General features: G+C 49.1%; 2 protein-coding genes across 4 annotated transcripts; both read right to left on the reverse strand.

Annotated features, from left to right (window-relative positions):
• Nucleotides 1-4,896: 4,896 nt before the first annotated feature.
• LOC123087082 (UV-B-induced protein At3g17800, chloroplastic) lies at nucleotides 4,897-7,477 on the reverse strand. Its single transcript, XM_044508985.1, has 3 exons — nucleotides 7,181-7,477; nucleotides 6,512-6,789; nucleotides 4,897-5,984 (listed from the first exon to the last, which is right to left on the reverse strand). The coding sequence occupies exons 1-3, from the start codon at nucleotides 7,325-7,327 to the stop codon at nucleotides 5,168-5,170; spliced, it is 1,242 nt and encodes a 413-aa protein (XP_044364920.1). The 5' UTR covers nucleotides 7,328-7,477; the 3' UTR covers nucleotides 4,897-5,167.
• Nucleotides 7,478-12,672: 5,195 nt separating this feature from the next.
• Nucleotides 12,673-15,854, reverse strand: LOC123087083 (UDP-glucose 6-dehydrogenase 4). 3 transcript variants are annotated; one of them, XM_044508987.1, is made up of 2 exons: nucleotides 15,745-15,854; nucleotides 12,673-14,354 (listed from the first exon to the last, which is right to left on the reverse strand). In XM_044508987.1, exon 2 carries the CDS (start codon nucleotides 14,338-14,340, stop codon nucleotides 12,898-12,900), a length of 1,443 nt encoding a protein of 480 aa, XP_044364922.1. In that variant the 5' UTR covers nucleotides 14,341-14,354; nucleotides 15,745-15,854; the 3' UTR covers nucleotides 12,673-12,897. The 3 variants fall into 3 exon arrangements, with proteins under 3 accessions (XP_044364922.1, XP_044364921.1, XP_044364923.1); XM_044508986.1 differs by lacking the exon at nucleotides 15,745-15,854 and adding an exon at nucleotides 15,026-15,196; XM_044508988.1 differs by lacking the exon at nucleotides 15,745-15,854 and adding an exon at nucleotides 15,026-15,106 and having other exon boundaries at nucleotides 12,673-14,385.

The following is a 15,854-nucleotide window of genomic DNA, read 5'->3' on the forward strand; positions in this document are numbered from 1 at the left end:
ACTTTCAATGTATTTATCTTCAATTACGGCAGTACAACGAACACCAGAAATAAAAATTACATCCAGATTCATAGACCATCTAGCGATGACTACAAGCACTGAAGCGAGCCGAAGGCGCGCCGCTGTCATCATTACTCCATCGCCGGAGTTGGGCATAACTTATTGTAGTAGACAGTCGGAAAGTCATCGTGCTAAGACCCGCTAAGGCCAGCACTCCAGAACAGCAACCACCGCCAATGAAAAATAACGTAGATCAGGATGATCCAAACCGAAGACATACAACATAGACGAACAATGACGAGATCCAAACAAATCCATCAAAGATAGATCTGCCGAAGACACACCTCCACACGCCCCGAAACGGGGGCTAGGCAGAGAGACCTTTATTACATCTTCAGGGAGCCGCCGCCGTCTCGCCTTCCTGAGCAGGACACAAACCCTAACAAGATTAAAAAACGACTAAAAACGAAGCCCTCCCGTTGGCCCTTGCCAAGATCCACCACGCCTCCATGGCCCTAGGGCCACCGAGACGAGGTGGACCTGCGTCGGCGCCGACGAGAGGCACGAATCCTAACTTTCTTTCTTGGAGGAGGAAGAGGCGGCTGCTGGCGTTAGTTGCTTCAAAGAAAATGGTGATGTAAAAATTATTAGTCTGCCCGTAATGGCTAGCATCATAAGTTAACTGTTGCTTTAACAGATGACTAGTAATTGTGTGCGTGCATGCATGTCCAGTATGATAGTAATATTTTTCCCCCAAGATTAACTGCGATTAATGTTGATTTCAATACTAATTGTCTGTAACGCAATTAACATGTGCCAAATTATTGATGATGTGATGGATACAACATTGGAGCAGCGTGAGACGTTGGATATAGGTGGTTGGATGGCCAAGATCATATGGATTGATTAAACTCATGCTTTACAATTATTAGTATTAGTATATACCCCAATTTTAACTAAGATCTTCAAAACTGTGACGGTTACCCTAGAAACGATACTGAAATTTTGAACTCTAGTTGAACACTAAACATTTCAAACAACATAATTATATATTACTATGATAGGCCGACACTACTACCGACATACTATTACAGTAGATCATCACAAACCATGAAACCTACAAAACATGATTCATCGTCATCGTCGTCGAGGTTGATTGCCCCTGGTGGGCCTCCGAACAGGCATGCCTTATGCTGATTGAATATAAACGACTTTACCTCCTCCTTGTCGTCATCCAAGCCCTCTATGTTTGATTCGGTCGCCCAGTGGCCAGAGTCGATAGATCGGCGGCCAAATCGGGCAGCCTCGACCAGAATCAACATGGATTTGGACGACGATGGGACGGCGGCGTAGAGGGTGACAACGGGGATGCGATGGGGATCTTGGTGGAGATGTGGCTAGGGTTAGCCAGTGTGGCGAATGCGGCGTGGGGCGGCCGAAATCGATGGCAGGGCCGGCCGGAGACGAAACGGCTACGCACGTGAAAACTATTGTAGGTCCACGATTGCGGGTTTGCGCACTCGGCTGTATTTTTGCGGCAGCCGCTCGGGTGCTGCGAATGTGTAGCCGCAGAAGGCAGTTTTTTCGGCTGCCCAAACAAATTATATCACCATATACATATACATCGTCTGTTGGAGAAACGCTTTTGCTCGAGTGCCCTAAACAGCTATTTTTTTATCATCTGTTGAAAATGCTCTTACCACGTGCAGTGATGGTGCTCCATGTGAGAGTGCTCTATGGTGTGTGTATGCATTGTGATGCCCTTCGACGCCCACTGGTTGCATACAGGCGTCGTCTCGGTCTCGCATGACCATTCACCCACGACATAGGTGGTGTTGGCGTTAAGTGTGGTCTCGGATGCACATTGCCTTTTGATTACGGTGTCGCGGGTTGGGCCTTGGCTGACCAATGTCGTTCGATTACTCCGGCGATGCCTCGAGTTGGGTTCTCTCTTGCGTTGTCATGTCCTGCTGACTCATTTGTGTTCACTGTGATTTGGTCGTGATGGGTTTTCTCATTTGATCTCTAAGGGTTCTCAGACTGACCTCGTGAACTCTGGTTAACATATCTTATCTCTACATGATAAGATGGGTTTTCTCATTTGATCTTTCAGGGTTCTTGGAGTGGCCTTGTTTTTTTCTCCCCTCTTGTAGCCCTTATGAACTCTGGTTAACCTATCTTGGAGTATCTACAGCCGAACGCCCCAAACCCACCTCAAACGTCCGGGCGTACGACACGGTTACTGACCAGTCATGAAATTTCGACCCAGACGGATGCCTCAGATGCCCGGGCTGACCGGCACCACTCATATCCAGCCCAAGTATGGGGCTGATATGGGGGCGCCCGGACGCGTCCGCCACGTCCAACCCGACATACCTACCCCATAGCAGATTGCACCAAATCCACCCCCTCGACCTACCAGATCCATTTGCTCTCTCCTCTCTTCTTTCTCCTCCACGACGTTTGTCTCGTAGCTCCATCGCTGCACACGCTCCATATTCGTTCCAAGCCTCTGCACTGGGAGCAACGGCACAACACTCTTGTCTCCTGTCGTCGCCGCTAGGGACGTCGTTGCCTGCCCGGACGCCACCGCGGTACGTCCGGCAACTCCCGAGCTCCCCCTTGCACTATGTGTTCGACACATTGTCCGACCTAGTTTTTTGTGATTTTTTGGGGAAAATGATGAATTCCAATGCTTCGTCGCACAAGGCGTATGGACCGACGGAGCTTGATCAAGTGATTCAAGATGAGTTCTTCGATTCCTTGGATTCTGACAAAGAAGTGGGTATGATCATGCCCATGAGCATGCAAGAGGAAAATGGACCAGCAAGTGGAGCATATTCTCAATTTCAAGGGCTCAATCAAAGGGAGAAGAGTGGTCAATCGGGATAGGGTGTCTAGAGCACGACTACTACAGAAGGACTACTTTGCTCCAAACCCAACTTTCTCGGATGATCCATGGTTTCGTCGCCGTCTTCGCATGTGAAAACCATTGTTTTTGTGCATTGCGGAGGGAGTGGAGGCACGCGATGACTACTTCAAGCTCACAAGGGATTCCTACGGCCAACTTTCTTTCTCTGCTAAGCAGAAGTGCACAGCTACTCTGAGGATACTTGCACTTGGTACTGCTGCAAATGTCGTTGGTGAGATGGTCAGGATGGGGGAGAGCACATGCCTGAAGGCTGCCAAGTTTGCCCGCACCTTGGTGCAGGTGTTTGGAGTAGAGTATCTGAGAGAACCAAATCCGTAGGACACAGAGAAGTTGTTAGCTATTGAAGAGGCTAGAGGGTTTCCAGGAATGCTCTGATCAATCAATTGCATGCATTGGCAATGGAAGAAATGTCTCAAAGGTTTGCGGGGAATGTATGAATGTCACACCAAAGAGGCCACCATCATACTAGAAGCCATGGCATCACATGACTTATGAATTTGGCATGCTTTGTTAGAATGCCGGGTTCTCACAATGACATCAACGTGCTACAACGATCTCCGGTGCTCAGAAGGCTCTGCAATGGGGAATCACCGCCGTGCAACTACACTGGCAACAATCGTGACTATAACATGAGATACTATCTTGCCGATGGTAACTATCCTCGGTGGACCGCGTTTGTGAAGACCATATCCGAACCACAGGGCAACAAACAAAGCCACCTCGTAACAATGCAGGATGCAGTTAGGAAGGATGTGGAGAGGGCATTCGGAGTGCTTCAAACTCGTTGGGGAATTGTTCGTCGGGCTGCAATGTTGTGGGAATTAGAAACTTTGTGTCAGCTCATGACATATTGTGTTACTTTGCAGAATATGATTGTCGAGGATGAAGGTGATGGTGTTTCCCAAACCAATGATTTTGAAGCGCCCGGAGAACAAGTTCAATCCTGAAAGATCAAGATGCAGCTCGGCTTGTGAACTTTCTGCAGATGCATCAGAATTTTGGAGATCATCACATGCATGTACAGTTACTTAGTGATCTTATGGAGCATATGTGGACCCATAATAGAAACCAAAGAGCTGATGTTTGAGTTGTGCACTTAAAATAAATTTTATGAAAACACTATTTCTTTTCGGTACCAACATTTGTTATTTACGTGTGATATTTATCTTTGATACCAACATTTGTTATTTACATGCAATATTGACGTGTATGTCGATTGTATGAATTTGCGAGTCCAGATTTGAGATATATGGATGATACCTGACACAAAATATGAGGGACCAGCGTGCACTGTCCGTGGACATATAGGGAGCGGATTTGCCAAGTCCCTCTTATCTTGTAGAGGTTGTGAAGCCTTGTAGGCAACTACTCCCCCATGACCATTAAAAAAAAGTAATTACCCTTGCAGAGCCAAACAGACCTTCTTTGGTTTGGAAGAATTTCATAAGAATTTTAGAGGATTAGGATTTTTTCCTTTAGAGCCATTTGGTTCATAGCAATAGATTCCTATTCTTACATAGGATTGGTTCCTATCCTTCACATTTCATAGGAAAATAAAAATAAGCCTAGACTCAATGGAAAAATTCTTTTAGTGTCAACCAAATGACATCTCGTTTCCTATTCCTACTCATAGGATTTGAGATACATGCCATCTCATTTCCTACAAAATTCCTCTTCCTATGATAATCCTATCGTATGAACCAAAAGAGGCCTTAATCGGCATTTTGCCAGCTACTAGTCCACATATAATTGAGTTGAATTATTGTCCATCAGAGCCAGCCATTTAAGCAGCATTAAGCCAGTTAGACAAGTTACATTATTGCTGTTTGCTGATGACCCATTTAAGCAGCATTAAGCCAGTTAGACAAGTTGCATTATTGCTGATGCTCATCACACACACACTGGCGTTGACCATCAAACGGTATCGTTCACAGTTATCATCCAAGACGAGCAACAAGACAACATATCTCAAAACATACAATATCTTGAATAGGTTCAGCTAGGACTCCCCAAATTCAATATCGTGAGGAGGAACAACCCAACAAGAGCAAATACTAACAAAGCTTAGTAGCTAGATAAAATGCTAATGACACTTCCTCTTTACAATGACCTGATGCCAGAATCATACATTCCTGGGCATGCAGCACGGGGTAATTGTACAATAGTCTTCAGTGAAGCCGATGAACTTCAGACCAAATATCATACATGCCATGAATCTACCCTATCTTGATCCAATTAGTTGGTGACAAAATGGTACCTGGAGTCCACATAGCTCTCAACGTCCCAGAGGAAGGATCCGAAAGTGACAGCCTCTAAGATGAGCCTTCTCAACCCGGAGAAGCTTATCCTGACATACTCATCCTTGGAAGAATCGACTGTTCCTTCCGGGGTGATCACGATCTCCGGCTTCCCGAATAGCGCCTCCGTGTGCTTCTCGATGATGCCAAACGCCACCTTCGACCGAATTGTCGCGTAAGTTTGCAACGTGTCTGAATCAAATGACATGACGTACGATCGAAGACGGGAAGGCTTGACAGACTGGCCGAGACCTCCTGCGCTGAGGTCTGGGGAAGTCCACGACTCCACCTCTGGATGGGAACTGTAAGTCTGATCCGAGAGCCGTGAGTCAGTCGTCATAACTTGATTGAGCGCATCGTCTTCTGATCCCCAAGGGAGGCTCTTCATCGACTTCTCCAGCTGAAACCTCTTGTCAACTCTCTTGAGGAAGTAGCCATACATTACTGATGCGGCATAGACCTGGCCAACTCGGAGCTTACTTATGGCCGCGACAGTGCCATCGGCTTGCCGCTGCCCCAATATGAGATTCAAGTGGTTCTCGATCATTTCATATGCTTCATGTGAGTGCAAACGCTCAAGCTTCCCTTCCACATGCTCTGCCCACTGATCTACTCTACCAGAAGAGGTATCGATGGAGTGAGAGAGAGCTGGGACCAAAGAGACGCCAGCTTCAACAAACTTCTGAACAACCAGCGCGTACAGTATCTCCTCCATGGTCCTTTTCCTTTCCTTCTCCTTAACCTCGGCAATTCGCCTATAAAACAATAGAGTTAAAAATTAGCAAGATTTCATTAACTGACAGGGACTTTTTGGAATTAACCAGATATTGAACTTCCGGTGAGCAGTTTTACAAATTGGACTTGTATTTCCTACAATTCAAACCATGAGTTGTATATCCTTTTTTATATAGGAAATTCTGACCGACGAAACAATTCTAAAATGAATGTGACTGCTCTATCCTAATCAATCAGACATACAGACTAGAAGAAAATTGACTTTTTTTCTCCCTACAGAAAACGCAGCCGGCACTTCAATCAAAGGTTAAACATTTCGTGACAGCTCTATCTGTTATGTAAACTTGTGAATTTTTTACCCATGTCGGCAACGGCACACAAAAAAGATTTATCTGTGCTTGGAGGCAAGCATGCCAGCTGGTCAAGCTAGCTTGATGATGGTTCTACAATTGGCTTGCCCCCTTCTTAAGATTATTTACCAAAAATCCAAACTTCTTACAGCCGGATGCATCGGAAATAACAAGTCACCATTCCAAACATCATTTACCTGTACAGCACGATATCGCCGGCTGCCGGCGGTGCCTGCGCGTCCTTCTTTTCTGCAGAGTCTTGGACGGTCTGGAGCTGCTCGAGCTGCTGCTCGGCGGCGGCCGGGAGCAGGTGCGGGTGCGTGACCAAAATCTGCGAGAGGAACTGCCCTACCGGCGACTCCATTTGCAGCGGGGCGATCGGCGAAGAAGATGGCAGAGACTCCGACGGGGACGAGGAGGATGCCCTGACCACGCTGCGTAGCCTCCTGGAAGTGAGCTGCCGCCGCCCGAGGCCCTGAGGATAGCGTCCAGACAAGGAAGCGCGTCAGCCATCAAGTCACCATTACCAAACCATTTCTATGCTCAGACTACTTGAACCTCCAAGCGCCCAACTGAGAACGCATAGAACTGGGGGAAGTGGTAATTTTTATTTTTATTTTTTGCAGTAGAACACACATAGATCTGGTTTATTTTAGGCGATAGGCCATTTGATGCAGCGAAATTGCAGAATAATCAGAGCAATAATGAACAATCTTTGCGTTAAACTATGGCAGGCAGCTGGGATTTTACGGAAACCAAGAAATGGATAAGAACACCGTAAAAGGATAAGCCCAAGATTATACTACGACGCCATCACGGAGGGAGCACCAACAACAGGTGAGAACTCAAAGCTCATCTGTCCTTACCTTGATGGAGCCGAGGGCGAAGCTGCGGCTCCGCTCGAAGGGGAGCGAGCTGGCGGCGGCGGCCCGGCGCGAGGGCGCGGCGGCCCGGCGCGAGGGCGCGGCGGCGGGCGACCTGAGAGCCACGGCTGCTGCTGCTGCGGCCTCCATCGCTCAACAAGCACGAACGAATTCGCTCGGGTTCGGGGGGTTGGGACGGCGGGATTGGGGATCTGCCCGGCGGTGGTTGGAGACGTGAGACGGGGGGCTGATTGATTCGGTTCGGCGGCGAGGATGGGGATGAGAGGTTCTGGAGACTGGGAGTCCGTATATATACGCCGGGGGTGGGGGTGGGGGTGGTCGGTCAGAGCACGCGGCCGGGACGAGACGGCAGCGCCGCAGGCGTGTTCCTCTCTCTCGTGCTAGTTTAACAGAAAAAATGCAAATTTTTTATGGTCCTGCTGCGCTTGCCTCTATTTTATTTCGCCTTTTTTGGGCCTTCAATATTTTTCTCGTGTTTTGACGTGTGAGGCAGGGGGCTTGAGGGGTCTAGAAGGAAGGTTTTGAAGCGTGAGCCGGACGTAAGAGGATGGTTGAAAATTATAGGTTTTTTTAGGGGAGAATTGAAAATTACTGATTTGTTTACGTGAGATTGAAAACTACAGATGATGGGCGCATTTGGGCGCACGGTAAGAGACACTTTTTTTTCGGGTGCACGGTAAGAGACGCTGACCGGTCAAGACTTGAATTTTTCTACTCACAACCGAACATCTCAGTTAGTACCTCAAATTCATACAAACTCACTACGTAAACAATGCATTATCATGTCATCGGACTCCCAAATTTTGGCATGTTTGGCTATGATGAAAAAGATCATCCACAGCTGCACCTAACCTTTCCGGCGCCATTGCCATCCTTCTCGCGAAAGTACATGTCGAAGACGCGGTAGGGATCGAGCCGGATCCGCTCGTCGCCAGAGCTGTCTGCCCCGTCGTTGTCCTCCTTCTCCTCCTTGGGTGGCAGTCCGGCCATGACACGGACCGCCCGATTCTGCTCTCGGTCGAGGAAGCGCGTGTTTCTCCGTTGCCGCCTTTTTTACAATGCAGGCACGGATGACTTCCTCCTTTGCGACCACCCGCGCAGCAGCATCAGCCGCCTCCGTCGCCGCCATGTCGGCAGCGAGGCGGGCCTCCACTGCCCTTTCCTTCCCACGACGGGCACACCGGTCCAGGTGGGACTCATACTCCACCGGACCGATGATGGGGAACGAGAAATTTGAAGGCTCCCAGGACCGCGATGATCCAGCCCCGGAAAATCCGAGCGCCTGATGCGCCGACGATATGGAGTCGCGTCGGACAGATCCTGCCGTCGGCCGGGCACTGTCCTCCCAGGAGTGGCGGGGTGCAATGCGGATGGCCATGGCCTCCAACAACCCACATGGGACGACACCCCAGTCGATGGCCCGGAATGGTCGGAGTCAGATCCGCTAACCCGCCATGCCAGAGAAGGCCGGAGATCGTCGGACGGGAGTTTGGGTGGCGGATGGGAGTGGGGTGAAGTGGCTAGGGTTTGGTCCAGCGAGCGAATGAGGAGGAATATATGTAGGGTTGGGTGGGCCAGCGACAGCCCAGACCGACGTGGAAGATGTGTCCGGACGCCCCTATATCAGCCTCATATTTGGACTGGATATGAGGGGTGTCGGTTAGCCTCGGCGTTCGAGGTCCGTCTGGGTGCATTTCCGTGACCGGTAGGTGACTACCCGTCCGCCCGGACGTTTGAGGAGCGTTTGGGGCGCCCTGCTATAGATGCTCTAAGGGGTACAATCTTTTTAACATATTATGATGATCACATATCGCACATACATTCATCCCACGCACATCCTACCTCTATAATAACCCTCGAGATATTGAGCCGGTACAATATCATGAGATTGACGAAGTCATCACAAACGGCTCGTAGTTGACGGTAACTTCTTCTTGCACTAAACGAACATCACCGAAAAACCTAAAATAAATTCAGAAAAATATGAGCACCAGTGTCAAATCTAAGACTTGAACACTGATGGGCTGGTTTATTCTCTCCATCTTCGTTTAGATCATCTTCTATCGGACCCCTTACTTCGGATCATATTTCGGTGAACATTCCGCACACCGCTAGAATAAATAAAAGCTAGCCAACCGAACTTTTTGAATCCAGTTCATTGATTCGGTATGTTTTGCATTTCTCATACCCAACTCATATTTGGAGGGCAAATTTAGGGTCGTCGAGACGTTTTCGTGTTGGATCCAACAGGCTGGACCCACCCTAAATCCCTTCAAATTCACAAAATCCACCAAATCAACTGCTTTCTCCTGCCTTTGTCCTCTATTTTCCGTGTTTGTGTCGGCGCCACCTTCGCTCTTGCTCCGCCTCTGCGCCGCCGACCTCCTCCTCCGTCCTAGTTGTCGATGCCGGCTCCGTCGTTCGCCAACACCGTGGAGGATGGCTCGGTGGAGTTTGTAGGGATCCTTACCATCATGAACAAGGCGGAGATCGTCGCCCGCAGGGAGCGATGCACCCGATAGCACGCCTCATGAGACATCCCAAATGACAACCGAGCTCGACGTCGTTCCAGTTTCGCAATGGTCGGCATCCCGAACGGCTTCACGCCGGAAGCGGACGATTCACCGCACTCGAACAATCGCGGACAAAGTTGAGAATCTCCGGCGCCAGACATGTCCACTAACCGTCTAAGGAAAGTCTAAAACAAAATATGCAAGCCCTTTCTTGTTGTGCATTTATCGGATCAAACTTAGGATGGTAGTTGCATTGTGATGTATATGTAGAGCTTATTCATGGTGGATCTGATAAACGACGGTCAAGAAACTCCAACTTATAAGATGGGTGATACTAATTCCCCTTTCGATATTGGGCAATCATCGAACACTCACAAAAATAAGTTGAAGGCAAGAGGACACGCATACTCAACCCCTAAAGATGCGTTGTTGTGTAAAGTTTGGTTGGCCACAAGCATGAATCATATTTGTGAAACCGAGCAAAAGGACTCCAAGTCTTCGCTAACAGGTAGTCCACAACGCATGAAGATACTGCGCAAGAAAAATGTATTTGCGAATTGAAACACTTTTCTGGTGTTTGGCAGAGTTTGAACTGTATGATTGAGCTGAAATTTTGTGGTATTGCAGCCACACCAATTCCACACGGTCTGATCTATGCGACCGTCGAAAACCTGTCGTAGTCTGCCTTTCTCCTTCTTCTTTCGAGCTCGCGCAGATTCCCGCCTATATCTGACAGTGCCTTCCCTTTTCGAACCTAGCCAGAGATCCCGCCGTCAGATCGCAATGAAATCACAAGGTCGTAACAGAAAAAATTTCTCACAGCCCCTTCAAAAGGATTAGCGGAATGATTCTCAAAGAGGCGAGAGCAATGTGAACAATTTAGTCGTTCATGTTGTTCTGCACATGGCCACTGGAGGGCGACCTAGAGGTCGAGCCCTCGAGCTCCTTGGAATTTCGATGATCTCTGAGCAAAATCAAAGTAGAAGTTGATGAAGACTCTAAGGAAACTCCGTCGTCTGGTAGAAAGTCGCGTTCGCGGAGTTGCAAAGCGTTGAGTTTGTCGGCGTTGAAGATCAGAAGCCATCTATCATGGTTTCGACACATGCAACCCCTACCTGGTGCACCAACTTTCATTGTAATTTTCCGACAACACCGATCTGAGGATAGCTGACGCGTTAGAGATCCGGATGATGCAAACAAGGAAAATTAACCAGGTTCGGACCCTCGGATCGAGGTAATACCGTACTTCCAACTTGTCTCACTAATTATCTTGCTTCGTATGAGAACTAGGGTTTCGTGTTTATAAGGGGTCGATCACACAATTGTCTTGGGGGCAAAGCCTCATATGTCTCCTAGAATCAGGTGTCTATCGGTGGGGGTGGTCCTTGTCGAGCCTTATATAGATGGGTTGGATAGGATTACAAGTTCCAAGTCAGCCGAGGAGCTGGCCTAATAAACTAGTATATGTTGTATCCCGGCGATCTATAGTCTAATCTAGAGAGGAGTCTTCGTCTTGCCACCCAAGGTGATGATGCACTCTGTATTGTCAGCGGACATCGAGTTGTGGGCCTGGAGCGCCCTATTATCGTTGGGCCTTGTCCTCCGCAGCTATGCCCAGGGCCCAGGGGCATGGCGCCTTCATCTAGATCCAAATCTTTGGTAAAAATAGAGCTATATCTGAAAATGCAAAATGATAGCTTTCTTTTGCCGTGGTTTCACTCCAGAAGATTGTTTTTGGAAAAAAAAATTGGAGCATCGCCTTTATTTTGTTTTGCCTAGACGTCCACGGATGTAATTCAGTCATGAATTTTTGTACACATGTGAAAACACTCGTCGATGTTTGTTGACAAAAAAAATAGATTTTATTGAATGTTTTTATTATTTTTTTCTCCTAATTTTACTGTTCATCCGGATGCATGTGAGCTCGGATCAGAAGAACACTTTCGCTTGTTATCTTGGTACACTATATTTGTTCCACGGTAATCGTTCGTTTTGCTCTTCCCCCGTGCCAAAATTCTGGCTCCGTCCCTGAAACCATCCTTATAAACACCACAAAAATCAGATTCCTCTCAACCAAACAAACTCCCCAAAATAGGCACATTTATCTCGTACCACATTGACGTAACCTGTTATAAACAACTAAACACTGCACCCACTCTCCAGCACAGAAATACTCCACACAAATAGTCATACATGTCCGGCACACGTCTAACGGGGTCGTGGGCTGCCGTCCACCTCTCCGGGGTCTACACTACACGGACAAGGACGCCGGCCCGGAGACTTGTTGGCAGCTCCACCGGCGGCCACCACGCCCGCCCCCACCGCACGTCTCCGCTTGTGGCGCAGGCGAGAGATCCACACTCGCCCGGAAAACTCTCCACGCTTCGCCGTCGGAAACTGACAAGCGCGAGCTCCTCACCGCCGCAGGAAAAAGATCTCTGTTTTCCTGGCCTCGTGTCTCCCTGAGGCTCTGAAACGAAACCAGAGAGAGCAGGAGAGGGAGACGTGGGCAGTGGGCTCGCTCGCCTGGATATTCCTGACAGCAGGCTCGATCGACAACAGGCCAACAGCCAAGTTGAAGTAGAGAGAGATCCCGGTGCCGGGAAGGCGCAGTTCGAGAGGCGGACGTCTCGACACACGCGCGAGCAGGAACCACTCCATTTTCTGTCGATGTTTCTTCTTTTATCGGCCTTTTTTCTGTGGATGTCATGCGAGAATGCACCGTGCACGTCTTCCTGCCGCCACTGGTCTAACTGACTGGCCCCTTTCTGACGTAAAACGTGTAATTCTTCGCTCGTAGTAGAATACAAAGAAACAACCTTAAATAAAGATGTCAAACAGCTCAAGGTGATTTAGATTAGCTGTCCCAAGAAAAGAAAAAAAATGATGAGTTAAAGCACTGAAGTTTGCTCTCAACGAAAAATACATTGATGCTGTCATGATTTTAGGAGAGGAAAAAAGTTGGGAATAATCAAATTGCTATAAGCTCATTGGATACAAAGAAAACATTCTTTTACAATCCTCAAAACGGCACAAGGATTGAGGAACATGTATGATCTACAGACGGCAGTGCAAGAATGAACAACTGAAAGCAAAGATACCAACACAACCCAATTTTATGCCTGACAGAAAATGCCGCGCCTCCGCAAAAGTTTGTTGAATTCCTGAAGCTCCTGTGGAGAGGAATTAGGCGATTGCGGGCATGTCCTTGAGCCACCCATCGAGCGGCTTGCCGATGGAGTAGACGATGAAGCCGATCTCCCTGAGCTTCTCGGCGTCGACCACGTTGCGCCCGTCGAAGACAAAGGCCGGCTTCTGCATGTTGTCGAAGATCTTCTGGTAGTCCAGCTCCTTGAACTGGTTCCACTCGGTCAGGATGCACACGGCGTGGGCTCCCTTGGTGGCCTCGTACGCGTCCCACACCACGCTCACCTGCTTTATAGCCGATGGGCTCGTCGGCTGCAGGTGCATGGGGTGGTCCCAGTCGAACTTGTTCATGGCGAGGTCCCGCTGGATCTGGTCCTCGGTGACCTCGGGATCATAGATGCTGACATGGGCCTTGTCACCCAGCAGGCCCTTGCACACGTCGATCGCCGGGGTCTCCCTGGTGTCACCAGTGTCCTTCTTGAAGGCGAACCCGAGGATGGCGACCTTCTTGCCGGAGACGGTGTTGAACATGGAGGACACGACACGGTTGACGAACCTGCTCTTCTGGTAGTCATTGATCTTGATCACCTGCTTCCAGTAGTTGGCCACCTCGGGGAGGCCATTGCACTCGCAGATGTACACCAGGTTCAAGATGTCCTTCTGGAAACAGGACCCGCCAAACCCAACGCTGGCGTTCAGGAACTTGGGGCCGATCCTGGAATCCTTACCGATGGCGTAAGACACCTCGGACACGTTGGCGCCGGTGGCCTCGCAGAGCGCGGACATGGCATTCACGGATGAGATCCTCTGGGCCAAGAACGCGTTGGCAGCGAGCTTGGAGAGCTCAGCAGACCACAGGTTGGTGGTGATGATGTTCTCCTCAGGAACCCAGTGGGCGTACACCTCCTTGAGAGCCTGAACGGCCTTCCTGCCCTCGGGGGTCTCCCGGCCACCGATAAGCACTCTGTCAGGCTTGAACAGGTCCTCGATAGCCGTGCCCTCGGCCAGGAACTCCGGGTTGGAGAGGATCTGGTAGTTGATGCCCTTGCTGTTGTGGGTCAAGATCTTCTCAATGGCCTCTGCAGTCTTGACAGGGACAGTGGACTTCTCAACGACGATCTTGTCAGACTTGGACACGTCGGCGATCATACGGGCAGCGCTCTCCCAGTAGGTGAGGTCGGCAGCCTTGCCGGCTCCCAGGCCACGGGTCTTGGTGGGGGTGTTCACTGAGACAAAGATGATGTCGGCCTCAGCAACGTGCTTCTCGACGTCGGTGCTGAAGAAGAGGTTCCTGCCTCTGCACGCCTTGACAACCTCGTCAAGGCCAGGCTCGTAGATCGGGAGTTTGTCGCTGTTCCAAGCGTCAATGCGAGGCTTGGAGATGTCAACAACAACAACCTCAATTGCTGGGCACTTGACGGCAATGACAGCCATTGTTGGGCCGCCGACATAGCCAGCTCCGATGCAGCAGATCTTCACCATCTTGTCCGCTTAACCTGGGATCACAGAGAGTGGATCTTTAGGGGACTGTAAAACAAGAAGTGAAAACTATTACAGATCAGACATAGTTTTCTATTTTATTGGTTAGATCAGACATAGTTAAGACATTTCTGAGTCAACAGAAGTGATTAAGATTCAGATCCTGGTGTGGAAAAGGGTTGACACGACAGACACATACAAAGCCAGATTCTAACAAAGACGCCCCAATAAATTCAGTAAACAGTCAGATATTGGCAACTTCATAGCATCAGCTAACTTGAGGTGGCAAAAAGAAAATAAACTATGTGCCTTTTGTTGCAGACTACGGGGTAATGCGTATGACAGAATGTGTGTAAGGAGAATGGCAGACTGAAGAATATCACGACAATCATCCGATTCACCGGCCATAGGAACAATCAGTAAAATGAAACGTAATTCTAAACTAAAAACGGGAAAGTAGAATAAATTCATGACATCAATGAATGTGATTCAGGTTACCAAATCAAACCAGGACTAGATCAGCAAAGTCAATGGATCCTAAGCAAACTCTAAGATCTGAAGTTGCAAGTATCTTCAGAAAACATGAGAAAGGCCAACTACAGCATGAAGCCACACTACTCACATGATGGACGAGATACCAGACTACAAACTATGTAAAAATTGATGCATGGATCAGGGAGACGCTCACCAGATCTCAAGAGCCGAGGGAGATCTCGACAAGCACACTGCCGCAGAGAAGAAACAGAGGAGAAGCTGCGTGCCTACAAGTTGTGTGCAGAGAGAAGGCCGCAGCTCCTTATATACCCCTCTCCACACTGCCCACACCATGCTGGATCTACCCCTCCCCCCACCCCACTCCCCCCCTTGGAGGAAAAAAAACGTGGCAAGGTTGGTGAGAAATCATGACAGACAGACTAGCAGGTGTTTGTTGCATCTTACGGCAAAGTGCTCCGATGCATGCCATCCATGAGCCCACCGGACTCCCATTAATCAAGCAAGCGAAAAAGGCCTCCACATGAGTCCATGACACACCACCAACCTCTCTGCTTTGGCCACTGGAGTCTAGATGCATAAACAAAAGATGATGCGCTGTTACCAGCATGTGGTCAGATCTGCAGCTTCCACCACCCTACTCTATCCCCCGATCTCCACTGCCTTTACACACACACACACAACTAATTGGGGTCAAGGCATGGGGAGCAGACATGGCTGTGTTTTTTGCAGAAGTTACACTGGGGTGCAAGAAGACAGGGACCAAATTCAGCAAGCTGACCCTGATGCTTGTCCCGGTCAGGGAACTCGGGGTGGATCCTGGAGGAACGGGTCCGGCTGGATTTGATTGTTCAGGGCAGAATTGACGGGGAAACGTACGATTATCCGAGGAAAGGAAAGGTAGGGCTTCCTTACCAGCGAAAGGAGTAGCGCCGGCCCGGACCACGCCAGTTTGGACTGTTCAGTAAGCAATGGCGACCGGACCACGCTCCGGACTGTTGAGCGGAGCCGGAGAGGACGGGATT

The sequence above is a fragment of the Triticum aestivum genome, chromosome 4A (genome assembly GCF_018294505.1).
Source record: "Triticum aestivum cultivar Chinese Spring chromosome 4A, IWGSC CS RefSeq v2.1, whole genome shotgun sequence".
Lineage (NCBI taxonomy): Eukaryota > Viridiplantae > Streptophyta > Magnoliopsida > Poales > Poaceae > Triticum > Triticum aestivum.